The sequence below is a fragment of the Rattus norvegicus genome, chromosome 9 (assembly GCF_021556685.1).
Source record: "Rattus norvegicus strain SHRSP/BbbUtx chromosome 9, alternate assembly SHRSP_T2T, whole genome shotgun sequence".
Taxonomy (NCBI): domain Eukaryota; kingdom Metazoa; phylum Chordata; class Mammalia; order Rodentia; family Muridae; genus Rattus; species Rattus norvegicus.
Genome location: NC_141542.1, coordinates 118283783 through 118300959, shown reverse-complemented (window position 1 = coordinate 118300959; position 17177 = coordinate 118283783). Strand labels below are relative to the sequence as shown.

Genomic DNA, 17177 nt, shown 5'->3' with positions numbered 1-17177 from the left:
GTCATGCGCTATCTAGGAGATAGAACAGGGCTGTCATTGTTAAATGGTCAGAAAACAGTAGTCACACAGTAGCTGAAATACTCAGCTTTGTGATTTAGAAAACCAGAATAGTAAGAGTTGTGACTGTCACCATAAAGGCCAATGAGGAGAGTTAGGAATTAAATATTTAAATTGAACTTTGTTCAGAGCCAGCAACCTGAGAGGCCAGCAGACTAACACCTCAAAAGATATGCTGCCTGCAGGTCCCCTCCAGACATCAGATTCCACAGGGAGCTACTGTGGTTTGGGAATAGTCATTCATTTTAGAACTCACTCTATGTCGTCCCTCTTGTCAGCCATATTTATGAGTCTTGTGATTTCTGTGCCTCTCATTGTCCCGCCTCGAGTCCTTCTCTATTGGCTTCAGGCACTTCCTGGAATGCTTTAGTTTTTGTGTGTTGGATATCAACTTTGTACTTCTTTACAGGCATCCGGGCTGGCAGCAGGGGTTAACTTGAGAGAAACCATTAGCAGTGCCTAAAAAGCTATTAATAGCATGTGTGTGCAGACTCTATATTCTTTCTGTAATGTCAGGTACAAATGTGCCCTTATAATACAGAATGTAAGAGTCTCTATCCGCCTCTTCTGCCCACTCTAAGTCTGGAGGATGTTCTTGTGTCGGATGTATTCAGACATGACTGTGGGGAATCTTCCACCTTCTCCACTACGGCCACAGTGGTCATAAATGACACTGATGGTTGGTGATTGTTTATGCTTAAGAGGATATGTGCTGTAGCTGATAATTCGAGGCCAGATGCTGTCAGACCCACCAAGGGTTAGCTGCAAGCACAGTTTAGTCTCTGGCCACGCAACATCATGGGGTTTATTAATTTTTAACAATCAACTGACAAAACTCTTGCAGATAGTTTCATTTCTTGAAAATGTATCAGCATTATAGGTAAAGAGTTCCTATGGTTTTAATAGTTATTTTAGTTATTTCTCCACTGCTTTGATGAAAAAAACAAAACAAAACAAAACAAAAAAACAAAAAACACTATGACCAATGCAGCTCATTTATCCGGGCTCACAGTTTCAGGACTAGAGTCCTTGATGGTATGATACAGGCCATGACACCTGAAGCTGGAAGCTAAGGGCTGCCATTCCGAACTCGTCCTTGTCGTTGTCGATGTCTTAGAAGCAGAGTGTGTAACCTGAGAATGCTATCCTGCTTTGCAACCTCAAAGCCTGACCCACAGCACTTCCAACAAGGTCACTCCCCCTAAATCTACCTAAACAGCACCACCAATTGGACTCCAAGTATTGAATGTCTGAGACTACAGGAGACATTTATCATTAAAACCACGAAGACAATAACAGCAACTGACTGCCCTGCATCTCTGTTTTAGAGAGTAACTACATCCCAGGAATGCCCTGAACTTGTGACAAAGTTCTTGCCTCAGCCTCTTGAGGGCTGGGATTACAGGTATGAAACCCTAGATGGAGAGCTGAGGTGTGGTGAAGAAAGAGTTAAGTGATAATGTTAACACTTAAGGAATTTCATTTTGTTTTCTCAAGATCTATGTGGGTGAAGGGAGCAGTCAGAGCAGACACAAACCTTTCTTAACTACCCAACACAAATGTCACTTGTATGACGGAATGCCACAAGACCAAGGGCAACCTGTTCACTCCTGACTGCCTAAGGATTATAATAAAGTAGCTACTGTAAATTTCAGAAACTCCAGGTCTCAGTTGTCTGCCTACCTCATCTTTAGAAACATTAAGCTGCAGTTTGAGCACATATGTGGCCCTGATGGGTTTGCACGGTGCCAGCCTCTCTTTTAAGGACTTGCTAAAATCAGGAAGGCATTCTCCGATCTAACTCCACAGTCTGATTCAACACACATCTATGAGATTCATTCATATTCTATTTTATTTTTAATTCATGAGTAGTGTTGCACTGAATATTTCAACTTCCTTATTCTCCCACTGACAGACATCTGGGCTCCTTGAGAATTTTGCCATCATGAGTACACTTGAGATGAGCATTTCTGTTCAAGTCTCTGTGCCGATGGAGGGCTTTATTTCCTTTGGTGAACACAAGGTATGGGTCTGATGTGTCAAAGGGTAGACACTCATTAGACTTACAGGAAACTGACAGGGCTGTACTTTCTGCACAAGTTTAGTTAGCTTCATTTGCTCAAGAAAACAGCCAGGCTGGGTTGGGGATTAAGCTCAGTGGTAGAGCGCTGGGTTGGGTCCTCAGCTCTGGGGGGGTGGGGAGGGATTTCTTTAAAAAAGAAAACAGCCAGGCTGAGATGGTGAAGGATGGGTAAGGCCATAACTCTGCGCTTCACGGATGGCGTTCTAGTCACTTACGGGCAGAACAACGGGCAAGCGGGTAGGGAAATATTTGTAGGGAAAAGAAGCTCAGGCCGCACAAGTATATGAATACCCAACAAATCTTTGTCTCTGTTTTGAGACTCCATTTCATTATGATCAAGCCCTGGCAGTGGGATTTCTGAATATGAAGACTTAAAAAGGGCAGTTTCTGAAAGAGAACCGTTATTTGCAAAATTCCAGTGGTATCCTCAATCCCCTCGGTAGCTTTTAAATATACCCTCCACTTTTCTTCAGCAGGGAGCAGTGGGGCTTCTCTTAATGAAGAGTAGCAACCATCAGAAACAAATCGCCCTCTCTTTTCCTTTTGTTTCTTTTCCTCCACTCACCATACAGACACAACTCTCCTGTTTTAGGTTCCTTAGCATGGTTGAAAATGTCCTCCAAAACTTACACTGAAATTTGCTACAGCAACAGTATGAATGCAACGCTACAGGGAGGGGGTCCTTTAAGAGGTGATGAGGACACTGGAGTTCTGCCACCAAAAATGAATTGCTACCACAAGAGTATGTTCCTGATAAAACCTGATAGACGGTTTCCAGTGCTTTTACCCTGCCACTTAGCTGACACTGCATGTTATTCCACTTTCCCAAGCCTCCAGAACCAGATAAACTTGTTCACAATTTAATGTCTGTAGTATTGTTATAGCAGCAGAAGGGTCTAAGACAACTAACTTTCCCTACCTTCTTTCCTGTGAAAGCTGACCTCTCCACATCAGTGAACCTGTTACACCACTGAAATTTAAGACTTCAGAAAGATTGAGTTTACTTTCCCACCTTGGCCACCAAAGTCTGTCATACCGGCACGGCACTAATATTCATAGAGTCGACAGACTGGATTTCAAGGTGTTAACAACAGTAACTTCGAGAGCCTGGAATGTCAGGATTACTCTTGTGTTCGAGAAACTCCCTTCCGGCGAGTGTACCTGATCTGATAACATGCTTTCATCCTGCAATTGCCTGCAAAGGCAGCGTCACGCAACAGGTGCCTAGACAAATGAGTAGGATCACTGTTGTCACACAGCTAACGGGACCTTACTGGATTGTCGCCCATCACCCAAGGGCAGCGCTTCTGTCTCTCCCTCAGGCCTCTCAGGTGGAACTGGTTCTTCAGGTTCCCAATTGGCCTCAGTTTCCGAGTCTGGGCTGATGCTGGGGTGGGAAGTGAAGGGGGAAGAGCCAAGCTGCGCCTGGCCAATGGCAGCTCTTGAACTTACACCTCCAGACGTCAGCGCGGCGGGGGGAAACGGATGTCACACAGCTGGCTCGGAAGCGTCTCCGCCCGCCTCTGGAGAGGGGCGTGAGCCCTAAGGCGTCCGGGCAACCTCGCCGCGGGAGGGGCGCGCGGCCCTGTCAGCGCGCGGCCCTGCTTCTCCCCGGCGCTCCCCGCCCTGGGTGAGCCCCCGCGCGCCCCCGTCCGGGCGCGCCCCCGCGGCCGGCTCCGCCCCCCTCCCGGAGCGGGCGGCGCGCTCCTGCGGCGACGGGCCGTGTCGCGGGCGGGCGGGCGGGCGCGCGCGCGCCGCCGGCCGAGCCGCAGTTAAAATGGTCCGAGTCGGGCCAGCGTTGCCCCCGCCGCGGCGCTGACCGACCGAACCGGCTGGCCTAGCCGGCAGACTCTCTCCCTCCCTCGCGTCCCCACAGCTCGCGCCCGTCCTTCTCCCGGCTCCCTGGGCAAAGCATGTAGCCCGCGTCGGGCACCCGGGCGGCCCGCAGCTGACGCCCACCCCCGCCGTCGCGTGTGCCGGGTGCGCGGCGCGGGCGACCCAGCCAGCGGCCTGCCCAGCCGCCGGAGCCCGCCCCTCGGGCCTCCCTCTCCCGCCCCGTCCCGGTCGCCCTCTTCGGGGCCTTCTATATGGGCCACCTTCTCTCGAAGGAACCGCGTAACCGCCCGAGCCAGAAGGGGCCTCGCTGCTGCAGCTGGTGTCGCCGCCGGCGCCCTCTCCTCAGACTACCCCACCGGACTCCGGCCAAGGCGTCCCCGCAGCCCGCGGCGCCCCGGAGCCGGGACTGCTTCTTCCGCGGGCCCTGCATGCTCTGCTTCATCGTGCACAGCCCCGGCGCGCCCGCCCCCGCCGGCCTAGAGGAGGAGCCGCCGCTCTCGCCGCCGCCGCGGGACGGGGCCTACGCCACCGTCTCCTCGCAGCACCTGGCGCGGCGCTACGCGGCCCTGGCCGCCGAGGACTGCGCCGCCGCCGCTCGCCGCTTCCTCCTGTCCTCGGCCGCCGCCGCCGCCGCCTCCTCGTCGCCCGCGTCCTGCTGCAAGGAGCTGGGGCTGGCCGCCGCCGCCGCCTGGGAGCAGCAGGGCCGGAGCCTCTTCCTGGCCGGCGTGGGGCCCGTGCGCTTCCTGGGACCGCCGGCCGCCGTGCAGCTCTTCCGGGGATCGCCGGCGCCGCCGCAGGCCGAGCCCACCACGGTCCTCGAGATGGTTTGCAAGCGGAAGGGGGCCGGGGTCCCCGCCTGCACCCCATGCAAGCAGCCCCGCTGCGGCGGCGGGGGCTGCGGCGGGGGCGGCGGCGGCGGGGGAGGGCCTGCGGGGGGAGGTGCCTCGCCGCCGCGGCCGCCCGATGCCGGCTGCTGCCAGGCCCCGGAGCAGCCCCCGCCGCCGCTCTGCCCCGCGCCCGCCTCTCCCGCCTCCGAGTGTGCCCCCATCGAGGCCGCCGCCGGGGACGCAGTCCGAGCCGGGGGCACCGCCCCCTCGTCTGCCCAGCAGCAGCCTGAGAGCGGCGACTCGGACTGTCAGGAGCCCCCCGAAAACCCCTGCGACTGTCACAGGGAGCCGCCCCCCGAAATCCCAGACATCAACCAACTGCCGCCGTCCATCCTGCTTAAGGTGGGTCTGGGCGACAGGCTCAGGGATGCTCGCTTTCCCCCAACCCAGCTTCCCCTCGTCCCCCCGCCTCCCAGGCTCTCTCCTCCCCCTGTGTGCAGAGGAGGGGTTCCCTGACAGCCGGGGGACGCCGGAAGGGGAGCCTGGGAAGCCAGTGGGGCCTGAGCTTTCAGCCTGGCGTTGAAGTATAGAAAACTTGGAGGCTGAGGAATGCCTCCTAGGAGCTTAGATCTTATGCCTACAACTCCGACTTCATACCTTGCATCAGCAACGCCTCCCTCCCCCGACATAGAAACTAACAGAGTTTGTACACAGTGGGCCAACCACTTTGCATACTGGTGTTTGTAAAGTTTTCAGGTCTGATGGCTGCTGGTTAGTGGCACTAACTTGTAGTCACCATTTACCATGACCAGTCGCCGCCGCGTCGGAGCTTTCTCTATACAGACCTCCTGGATTTCTCCAGTTGATGCTGTGAGATAAGCCCTGTTAATACGTATTGTGTGCAAAGTAAACTCACATTTCTGTGTTTGGGGACAGATGACTTACAGTGGTGAGCCTGGAGGAGGAATTTTTTTTTTCTCCTTTTGTGGAGCTAGCGTTCTAGATGGGCCTGAAGTGGTTGAATGGTTTGTTCAAGGTCACACCCATAAACTAAAGGGCACAACTGGGTGTTGAACTAGAGAGTTTTGGCTGGCTTGACTTAAGTGCAAGCACTCCGTTGTTTATGGTGTTTTCCTTCCTTACCTTTATGTAGAGACAAGGATTACTACAAGTCAGAGGTGTTTCTTTCCCTTGGGGGCTGGGTGAGTGTAGAGTTGGAATGGCCTGTGGGAACTTTGTGTCACTTTAAATTACCGAGGAAAGTTTCCAGTTTTGTCAGTGCTAAGGGCAAACTTTGTGATCCAATCTGCATTAAGTCATTAACTTCTCCTCCTCCCCTCGTTTTCTGTCTTTGTTAGCACACCCCTTTCTGGAGGTAATAAATTTGAACTTGGTTTTTCCAGTGTGGATGATATTTAAATAAGACTAGCCAGAAATAATCTTCAGGAGAATTTGGCTCCTTTTACTTTTCCCGAGGTGACTGTCATGAATTAGAGTAGTTACTGTCACTTTATTTGATTGGACTTTTTTAGATTTATGCTTCTGTGTTTGGCTCTGTTTCACTGTCAACACTTTTCTTGTGAACAGCACAGCAAGTTTTCCATTGTGTCAAATTGTAGTGATTTAATTATTATGTAGGTATGCTTGTTGGAGGAGTAATTACTGTTTGTGCTCAGGAGATACATTTTAGAGCAGAGGAAACTTTCTCAAGTCCTTTAAATCCGGATGATGTGGATGAGTAAAGTATCAGCAGACATTTGGTATGGAAGTTTCATTGCTGCCTTCTTTGATAAGTCAGAGTGTAGGAGCAAAGGAAGACACACCGGGTACTTTTCTCCTTTTACCTTTACGTCAGGAGGAAAAGGACTTCATCATCTTCTTTGGTTTATTGTGCAGGGTCTCACCGTGTAGCTCAGGTTTCCAAACGCTTGCTCTTGTGGCTTTGACCTTTTGAGTGCTGGGATTGCAGGTTGACACCCTCATGTTTATTAAGAACGTTTTAAATTTTAAATAAGGTGAAGGAACAGTGTCTTACAATGAAGGGAAACCCTAAAAAGGTAATTATCTGCTTTTTTTCTTTTGTTCAAGAGTTATCGAAAACCTGGTCCAAGAGACGTCTAGGAATTCAGGACTTGCTTGTCGTGTCGAAGCGTTTGGACATGGCGTGTAGATTCGAGTCTTTGTGAATAAAGAGTCTCGGGTCCTAGTGGTTGTCCATGTGAAGTGAGTTGGGTTACAGTGAATTGGAGGGATTTTCAATGACTGCCAGCTCAGGTAGAACTTCTGAACCAGTGGCTTTGTGAATGAGCATAGCTTGCTCCAAGCTCTGGGTCCTCCCCTAAGCACACTGTAGTAGTTCTGAGTGAGTGAGTGGGTGAGTGAGTGGATGAGTGAGTGAGTGGGTGAGTGGGTGGGTGAGTGGGTTGGTGGGTGAGTGGGTGGGTGAGTGAGTGGGTGGGTGGGTGAGTGGGTGGGTGGGTGAGTGGGCGGGTGGGTGGTGGGTGAGTGGGTGGGTGAGTGGGTGAGTGGGTGGTTGAGTGGGTGGGTGGGTGGTTGAGTGGGTGGGTGGGTGAGTGGGTGGGTGAGTGGGTGAGTGGGTGGGTGAGTGAGTGAGTGGGTGGGTGAGTGAGTGAGTGGGTGAGTGAGTGGGTGGGTGGGTGAGTGAGTGGGTGAGTGAGTGAGTGGGTGGGTGGGTGGGTGAGTGGGTGGGTGAGTGGGTGGGTGAGTGAGTGGAGAGCGTCTGGGTTAAGGTTCTGGGTGAGTGTGTTGTGCTACCAGAAGGTTCTGTTTGACATGAGATCTAAGTCATGTTAGAGCCACAAGAGGATAAGAGCGTTCTGATGTGGGGTGTTTGCTTTGGAGAAGAAACTTAGGAAACTATGACAATTCTTCTCCTCCTATTATTAGAAAGGTTATTGTATGGAGAGGCGCAAATGCATCACCCATTCTGAAAATATTACTAGTGTGACCTCCCTCATCGTGGGCTAGTAATTGTATTGCTGCTGCTGCTGCTGCTGCTGCTGCTCCTCCTCTTCCTCCTCTTCCTCCTCTGTAAATGTTTGAAAAGAAATGGAAGTTCAGAGAAGAGTTTAGGAAGGAAATATGATTTAAAGGAAGTTTTAACCAAGCCACGGTTAACAATTGAAATTACTTTTCTAGAGCTGTCCCATCCAGTCAATGTGTTGGCTACTGGCTACATGTATCTACATTTTCAGTGTGTAAGTAAAACTTAAAATTCAGTTTTTCAGTTCTAAGAGCCAGATTTCAGAACTCCATAGTCACATGTCCTGAGTGCCTGCTGTACTGGATTGTGTGTGTTTCCCTTCCACTGCTGAAAGGGCTGTGTGCACTTAACCCTCCTAATGCCCATGGCATAAAATGGTCCATGCACTGTAATTCTGTGGCTAATGTGGTTTGGAAGTCTTTTTTGTTTTTTCGTTTTTGTTTGGTAGCATATAGTTTCTGTCATTTTAAGACACTGCTTAGTATCCCAGAGTAAATGTAGCCTTCTATTAAGATATGTTTCCAGTTTTGTTTTTGCTGCTAGAACAGTGTTTACAGATGTCTATATACATATGGTAATAATTTCAAGGATAGGTATCAAGGAAGTGGAATTTCGTGCTTGGCAGTTTAGAAGCCTTTGGTAACAATTAGTGCTTTTCTAGAAGTGGAACAACTTTCTTGAACTAGTAGCCATTGCTAGAAGTCGTAATTATGTGACTTTAGAAGAGGAAGTAAGTGATTGTTGAGAGCCTCTAATCACTCTCACCCCTTTAATAATATATATATATAGAGAAGAAATGGGTCACTTCAAACATTTTAGTGAATGGCAGGCCCTGGGCTGTGTGTTCATCTGTGGATATCTTTTGAGTATACTGTTACAAGGACTTGAATACTCTCTCAGGGGGTTTATGAAAGGTATCCTCCACACAACTTGTAAACCATTGAATCAGAGGCTGATTTATAACTGATGTGGGGCTACAGTGTGGTCTTTATAAGAAATCTGAGAAGCAGAGAATGGTTCTTCAAAGGTCAGCTCTGGGAATTGCAGTTTTCCTAAGTACTTAATGAACCTGTTAGGGCTTTGGTTACTGTATTGTTCTGAATCAAATAAACTAGCCTCAGATTTTGCTACTCGTTGCTTTTACAATTTGAAGCAGTTCTCTATACTGAAACTACAGCTAGATTTTTATATGATACAGCTGTTGGGTAAGTCTCCTTACGTAGTTTCTCTTTGCACTAATAGCTACCTTGAGACAAACATTCAATAAAGAGGGGTGTCAGGTGCACAGCGTCTCCATGAGTAAGCCTGTTTCCTTCCAAAATGTAGTAAAGGGGAGGAGGACTTGTCTGTCATCACCATTGGAGCCCTCTACAGTCTGTCCACGCTGATATGCCAGTCGATGCAAAGCCTTCATTGGTAGGTTTATTTCCTGTGGGCTGCTTTAGTGGTCAGGGCAATTTCAGGAGAGACGTTTGCTCTGGCAGAAAGCCTGGAAAGTTTTAGAAAGGCAGGTTTAGCTCATTTCCTTCCTGAAGTGTGCTGAGTGGCCCTAAGCAAATTAGGCTACCAAAAAGTGCTGTGTGTTTACTGAAGGACTGTGTCAGTTGTTTTTGTAGTGAAAGCTGTCAGATTGGTTACCTGAGTCCTGGAGCTTCAGGTTGTGTAAGAGATGCTGGAGAGACAGGGTGGTTAAGAACCACTTCAGATCAGCATAATAGATTCTAAAGTTAGCCAACCTTCTGGGGTATCCTCCCTCCTGTCCACCACCACCTACTATTAAATTCCTTTTCACATCGATAAGCAAAGCTAACCTAGATCCATGTGGATGCCGTCAGTGATGTGTGGGTCAAAAGTGCCGGAGAGAAAACTGGACAAGTACTGGTCAGACTTGTTTCAGCTAGGTGCTGCTTGGTACCACAACCGTGCAGAGAGCAAATCAGCCCTTTAAAACTGTAGTCCTTGACATAGCTCACCCTGTAAAGGCGCTGACCACTGAGCCTTTGACCCCAGTTCAGTTTTTGGGACCAACATGATGGAAGGAGAGAAAGGGCCCCTGCAAGTTGTCCTACCTCCACAGATGTCTCTGTCTCTCTCTGTCGCGCTCTCTCTCTCTCTCTCTCTCTCTCTCTCACACACACACACACATGTGTACACATACAGTTTTGTGTATATGTGTGTACATTTTTGCTCACACACTCTTGCGTATGTGCATACATACACTCTTCTATGCACACAAACAAACAAATGGAATGTAAAAACAAAACATCCAGCTTTCAAAAAAAGTTACACAGAAGGCTTAGTTTCCTCAAATCTTTATTTTCTCATCTATAAAGCCAAAAGGATGAGCATAAAAATATCTGCATAACTTGGAGCCATGAGAGGGACCATGGTTGCATGACGAGTGAATATTTTATAAAGAAAGACAAACCTGTCCATCTATTTGGGCTCTAGAATTAGATACAAGACAACACCGAGGAGGACTTATTCCTAGGAAACCTTAGAAAGTCAGAGGTGCAGTTCTGCAGCATCCAAGATGGCGCTCCTGGCCTGACCTACACCGAGGTCTAGCTCAGTGTCAGACAGTGTTAAAGCCAGTTGCCAGCTAAAGGCAGAGGACTTGGTAGGAAAAAGTGAAAAGGAAGCTCACGTAAGGCTGGTGTGGAGACGTAGTACCACTTGGAGGAGTGGGAAAGGAGCCAGAAATGGAAAAACAGACCTCAGATGTGAGAGAACCATACAGGGACAATCTTTCCACACATCTTGGTTTCCACACATTCACAACCTGTGTATGGATGAGGGCTGGCAGGAAGGAATGGCCAAGATAGGTTGACAAATTGGCTAAGGTAATTATCCCAGTGATTGCAGCACTTGGGGGCAGAGGCTGGAGGACCACAGATCGGAGGCCAACATGATCAAGACCCTATCTCAGATGCAAAACAAAAGACAGCAGGGACCAAGCCTCGAACATCTGCAGTCTAACCATACTCAGATCGAGGAGCAGGCTGGGGTCTGAACAAACTTTCCAGGACACTGAAACAGCTACGTGGACTCAGCAGTGTCCCAGGGGCCAAGCTAAAGGACAGGAGGACACTGTGGAACAGACACTTGCACAGTAGCGAACAGACTCCAGAAGGAACAGGCAAGTTAAAAATAAAAAGACCCAGAAAGATCCAGTCCTGTGTTACCTGAAATACTTCTTTTCAAACAGTTTTGCGATATGTAGACAGGATACAGAATGAGTCATACTGAGGGAGGAGAGGGCAGCTGGGAGAATCTGACTCCGAGGACTATTGTAAGTAATGAACAGAATAAACGATATAAACAACAATGAAGGGAGACGCCCAACTAGAGGAGCGCATTGCCACATTGACTCAGCTGCTGGGAAGCTTCCACAGTGAAGGAGAGCTTATAAAACTTACTCTTTTCGATGCTGCTATGAGTAAGAATCGTTTAATTTTATTTTTAGAGTACTTAGTGGTATTAAAAGAGCTCGCCTAGTTAGCCAGCCCCTGTGTGGAGAGAGCTCTTTTGTAAGCATCTGCTTTATTTATGTGCACTTACATGTCCACATAACATGTTGCACGTGTGTGCAGGTCAGACAAGGGCTTTGCATCCTCTGGAGCTGGGGACTGAGCCCTGGTCCTCGGAAGAGTGGCAGGTGCTTGTCCATCTCTCCAGCCCCTCACCCTGTATCCCCTTCCCGAACAGGCAGTCTCCCTTATTGCCCTTTGCCTGGCCAGACACTGCAGTAGGATGTCACATAGGACGCAGTGAGAGTGTGCATCCTTGTCCCGCTCCTGAACTCTGGGAAACATCTACCGATTCAAGTGTGTGTCTGTAGGTGGGGTGCAGTGATGTAGATCTCATTCTCAAGCTGAAAATGTACTCTTTCGTTCCAGATTGTAGAAGGTTTCAATCAAGAAATGGTGTGGTTTGAGCAAATGCCTTTTCTTGAGTCAGTTGGGACACTTTATTTTGATTGGTCTGGTGTGTTATATGCTTTTTTTTCCACGAGTTGGCCCACCCTTACTTAGAAGAACTTTCATTTGTCCATGGTTCATGTGATCTTTTAACTATGTTGCTAGATGTAGTACATACATATGCATGCATGCATGCATGCATGCATATGTATGTATGTATGTATATGTGCATTTATTTGTGTGTATGGGTGTTTTGTCTGCAAGCATGTCTGTGCATTCAAATGCATGTCGGGAGCTCTGAGAGGCCCCGGGACTGGAGTTGTAGATGGTCGTGAGCTGCCATGGAGGCGTAGGGAATTGAACCTGGGTCCACCAGAAGAGCACCAATCTTTGTGGTTGAACCACCTCACCCTACCCCTAGTTTGTTAATTTTTGAAAAGGTTTTTTTCACCTGCACTCACCATGGACTTTAGTCTGCACGTTTCCCTGGAAGCCTCTGTTTGCTGGTCTTCGGTTAGGCTCTGCTGTCATGACGATGCTGGCCTTCAGAACAAGGTAGAAAGCATCCCGTCATCCCAAAATTTACCGAAGAATCAAAGAATTTAAAATTTAAATCACTTTTCAACCTAGTGTCTCTGAAGTCTTTGGTTATTATAACCATAAAGTCCTGTTATCGATAGATAACAGGTATCTCAAAGCTACAAAGCAAGCAATAGGCTCTAAATGGTTAAATTTTTGTTTCTGGCTGCTTTGAAGATAGTTCTATCCTGAGTCACTTGGGCTAAACCTCAGTGAAGAAGAGACAGTGGAGAGGCTCCCCTGTCTGTACTTCTGTCCTTCTCGCATCTGTCTGTACTTGTCATGAAAGCTTCATTTCAGTTAGGGTACAATTCAGTCCTAGAATTTCCTTCTGGCTTTGTGATTTCTACCTTTCACTTGTGTTCTCTGTTTGGCTCTGTGAACTTTAGTTCTTCCTTTTCTTGTTTTTGCTGGGCTGAGCCTTGGACTCCGGGCTGCTGTGTGCTAGGCCAGTGTCCCACCACCGAGGCCCACCCCAAGCTCTCTTTTAGGTCTTTGTCCATGGTTTTCCCAGCGCTTTTTTACCTTCCTTGTCGATTTATTGTGTTTGTCCAGGAAGTCTGCATGTGCATTGTTCGGCGTCTTCATGTGCAGCTTCAGATGACTTTCCCTTGTTAGTGGACTTCTTGTCCTGTCCCTCATTTATACGTATGGACTTTACCTCAGTGGACACGGATACTTGGTTGTGCGTCCTCCTTAAACTAGGCAGTGCGAGTTCCAGTGTGGCCCTTCTGGGAATTAGATCTTTCTCTGCGGCTTGTGTTTGCCAAGTTTGTCACTGGCTTTTCCAAAGGAGTTCTTGAAGCCCTGCTCCTTGCTGTGCTGTGGTAGCCTGGCCAGCCGCTACTTAGGTTACTCATTCAGTGGTCATGTGACACAGATTGCCGTAAAGCTGGAAACTGGCCGCCTTCTCCCCTTGGCTAACAGGAACCACTTATTAGTTTATATATTTCTAGTAGAATCGATGTTGACAGTCTTATCAGTTTTTTTGTGAGCAAACAGTTGGACTGAACTTTCCTCTCTCTTTTGCTAACACTCTCATTCTTTTGAACAACCATTTATCAAGGGAAAATTGGAAATTTGGAAATTGAAAGCAGAGAGCTGATACAGGAGTCATTCTGGGATATAGCTGAAGCAGACTGGAAGGAATTTACAGCTTTAAGTGATGCGTGTTATAAAGTGGGTTTCCTGAACTTAGCCTGGGGCAAGGCAAATCTGCTGCCAGGTTTTATAAAGTTTTATTGACACACAGCCTTGCAAAAAGTGTGTGTGTGCTAGGCCGTGTGCCTGTAAAACCTACTTTTCTTTTGTGGTTTGAAAGGTGGAGTTTCTGCCAGAGAGGTAGATCTGGGCTGCTGTGCGGTTTTGTATGACTAGGATTTCTTTCGTGATGGATTCTGTTTTAAATAATAACTGTAGGACTCAGACTCTGGGTCGCAGCGTTCTCTCCGGCTCCATGGCTTAAAGATGTGTTCCTTTTGGAGTTTTAAGGCTCTGCATAACTGTCACACTGCAGCTCTGCCAGACAGGAGGCCTTGGGGGCTGAGCAGTGGGGGACTGGGGAAGAGAGAGAGAGAGACAGAGAGAGGGAGAGGGAGAGGGAGAGGGAGAGGGAGAGGGAGAGGGAGAGGGAGAGGGAGAGGGAGAGGGAGAGGCAGGCAGGCAGAAGAGTGAACATTCTTCTAGCTGAGACACATTTCTTTGGTCTTCTCTCTGAAGAGATGGTCTCTTCAATGTTTGTTGTGCCTGCTGTGAGGGTTTCCACTTTGGTTTCCTAGCAGGAGACCAACAAAACAAACAGAAAACTCAGTCCCGTTTCTGGTTGTTCCTCCCACTTTTGCTTCCCTCTGCATCCCACCCATTATTAATTTGTGGAGTCTTAGGCATAGCTCTTACTATGCTGTCAGTAGGATTTGCTAATAATCTCGTGCTTCTGAATAACCATTCACCAAGGAAGACCTTGCAGGAGTATCGGAACTATCGTGCATTGAAGGAAATGAAAACCAATACAGAAAACATTGCGGATACAGCTAAGAAGAACTCATAGACTGTCCATGAGTTTTACGTGTGAGCAGTGCAGGCAGGGCAGGGGCTTCCAGCGTCTTTGTGGGGATTGAGCCACACCCCCTATGCGTTCCTCACTCATGGTCTGTGCTCCCTCTTATACCCTCTGTGGAACCCAGAAGGCTTGAGATTGTGTGTGTGTGTGTGTGTGTGTGTGTGTGTGTGTGTGTGTCCCGGCTCGAGCGTTAAAGCAGTTATAGCAGTAGGTTGGAGGCCTACTCTTGGCTGAAGAGAGGTAGGTTATTTTAAGACAGCAATGCCAGAAATGGGTTATAGACTCCTTACCCTGTTTCTGCCAACATTGTAGAAACTGTATCTTATTAGATAAATGCTGTATTATTCCCACTTTAAGAATAAGAAAATTTAGGTACACAGAGGTTATGCAGTTTGGTAAGGCTGTGACTCAAGCCTAAAGACAAGGCAATTGTGCTAAGTGTGTGTTCTCTGTGGAACTTTAACTTACGTTTGTGGACATTTTTGTGTATGAGCCAAAGTAGAAAATACTAAAACAAACACTTTGGGTGTTATTCCCCAAGCTTCAACTATAGTCTACTTTTCTTGTTTTAACCTCTTTGTTTTAAACAATTCCCAATAAAGAATGTAAAAGCAAATTTTAGATTATAATTTCTCATAAGCACTAGAATAAATATAAAGATATTAAAAAATCAATATAATCATAATATAAAAAGTAAAACTAATTTTCTTGATACCATCTAACATCTATTTGGTGTCCAGTTCTCTCTCATCGTCTCAGAAGCATTCCTCACCGTTGGTTCAGTCTCTCACTCTACATACACACTGTCTCTTGATCACGCCTCTCCACAGATTCAGAGGTCGGCCTGGACCCCAACCCTGTCTTCAATAGACCTTTATGATAGGATTTTAAGTTTTATTTTTCTGAGATGATCATTTTATTTATTCCAGTGATGTTTTTTTAATTAAATAAATTTATTTATTCATTTTATATCCCAATATAGCCCCCTCTCCTCTTAGTACCCCCTTACACAGGTCCTTCCCCCATTTCCTCCTCCCTTTCTCCTCTGAGTAGAGGGAGACCAGCTCTGAGTCCCCCGTACCCCGAGCACATACATCAGAGCACTGCAGGACTAGGTGCACTTCTTCCGCTGAGGCCAGATAAAGGTGGCTCAGGGGGATGACTTCTGCAGGCCTCAGAGTCAGGGACGGCCTATGCTCTTCTAAGATCGGTTTCACTTTGGAGTAGTGCCATTTTTTATTGCAGCATTTAAGATTTGTAATGTGTATTGGTGCGGAATGACTTTAGATGTATAGAGAAAGTACTGTGGTAGAGAGGTCCCCTCTACCCCGTTGTACTGGTCGTTTTTCTGTGTAATCTTTCCTGAAGTAAAACTATTATATATTCGCTGTTTCCCACAACCTGGAGCTTTCGGAATCTCCAGCAGGTGCTTGGCGGGACGTTCAGTATTAGATAGGTATCCTTCAGTGTTGGACGTGGTTATGAGTTTCTTGGACTAGGCCGTGAGGCCCCTCCTCCCCTTTTCTCCTTCCTCGTCTTTTCCCCGCTCTAAAAGTGTAAGTGTTTTTCATTTTTCATTTGTTTTTGGCTCGTTCTCGTGATTTTCTCTTTATACACACATTAGTATCGTTCTGTTTCTTTCCTTCCTCTCGGTACCTAAGGGGTAGTGCCAGTTTCTGTCCTTAGCCGTGTCACCGGACTTCTTGTTCTGTAGGACAGTCTCTGAGTTTTTGATGATGTCCACTTGTATTCAGTATAATTTAAGCCATTAAGTTGTGTCATATTGCTATATCTTGGGAAAGCACTTAGCAAATACGATTCTTTCTTGTAATCCGCAGATATTTTCCAACTTGTCCCTGGATGAACGTTGTCTTTCCGCATCGTTGGTTTGCAAGTACTGGCGTGACCTTTGTTTAGATTTCCAGTTTTGGAAGCAGCTGGACCTTAGTAGTCGTCAGCAGGTACGGAATTGAATTCTATTAAAATCCTTATTTGATCCACTCTGCTGAAGAAAAAAATCTTTATTCTCCCTTCAGATGACTGTAATCTACAATTTTATGCTTTCCTTTTTAAAGAAGTAATTTTCTGATACGTTTAATGCTGTATGAATGCATGCATGCTCCCTCACATGCACACACGTGCATCTGCATATTTGGTATGTATATACATGGTGTGTATATATGTTGTGTGTATATATGTGAAGTATGTATACGTGGTGTGCGTATACCTGGTATGTGTATAAGTGGTGTGTGTATATGTGGTGTGTGTATACGTGGTGTGCGTATACCTGGTATGTGTATACGTGGTGTGTGTATACGTGGTGTGTGTATACGTGGTGTGTGTATATGTGGTCTGTATATGTGGTGTGTGTATATGTGGTGTGTGTATATGTGGTGTGTATATAAGTTCATGTAAGAGCGCTAGGCTCCACGGTGGAAAGGGTAGTGTCTAGTGTACACTGGTAATTGTGACCTCTCTCTGTCTCAGTCCTTTCTGTTTCTCCCTCATCATCATTTCAGAACCACAAGCCTTTTCATGTAGGGAGGTGACATCCTAAGAGTCTCACAGTGGAGAACGTAGGCACTCATACATCTGACCTATGTGATGTGCTGTTGCACGGGCTTCACCCATAAGAACTCATCCTTCTCTCTGCAGCTCTGACGAGAGATGCTGCGGTTTCCCGCTTTAAAAAACGGGAATGTAATGGATAAAAAATGGATAAAAAAACAGAAGTAAATAGGGTGAAAACAACTTTTTGAAAAACACTTTTGGATGTTTTCCAATTTCCTGCTTGCTCAGTTGGTCAGTAAGT

The 17177-nt window shown here is 47.4% G+C and overlaps 1 protein-coding gene and 1 long non-coding RNA gene across 16 annotated transcripts in view; one reads left to right on the top strand and one right to left on the bottom strand.

Moving 5' to 3' along the window:
- Positions 1-4440, bottom strand: part of LOC134480614 (uncharacterized) — a 35243-nt gene extending 30803 nt beyond the window's left edge. For 3 of the 4 annotated variants that reach the window (XR_015629777.1, XR_015629776.1, XR_015629775.1), the window contains exon 1: positions 4237-4440. This is a non-coding gene — a long non-coding RNA (uncharacterized LOC134480614). Of the gene's footprint in view, positions 1-3592; positions 3791-4236 lie in introns of those variants that run through there. The other variant, XR_015629778.1, reaches the window with a different exon arrangement.
- Fbxl17 (F-box and leucine-rich repeat protein 17) overlaps positions 3658-17177 on the top strand; it is a 426384-nt gene continuing 412864 nt past the window's right edge. For 5 of the 12 annotated variants that reach the window (XM_087566518.1, XM_087566520.1, XM_087566519.1 and 2 more), the window contains exons 1-2: positions 3882-5205; positions 16204-16326. In XM_087566518.1, the coding sequence (XP_087422644.1) occupies positions 4228-5205; positions 16204-16326 (1101 nt within the window). In that variant the 5' untranslated portion in view covers positions 3882-4227. Of the gene's footprint in view, positions 5206-16203; positions 16327-17177 lie in introns of all 12 variants that reach the window. The other 7 variants (XM_087566523.1, XM_087566524.1, XM_087566526.1 and 4 more) reach the window with 3 other exon arrangements.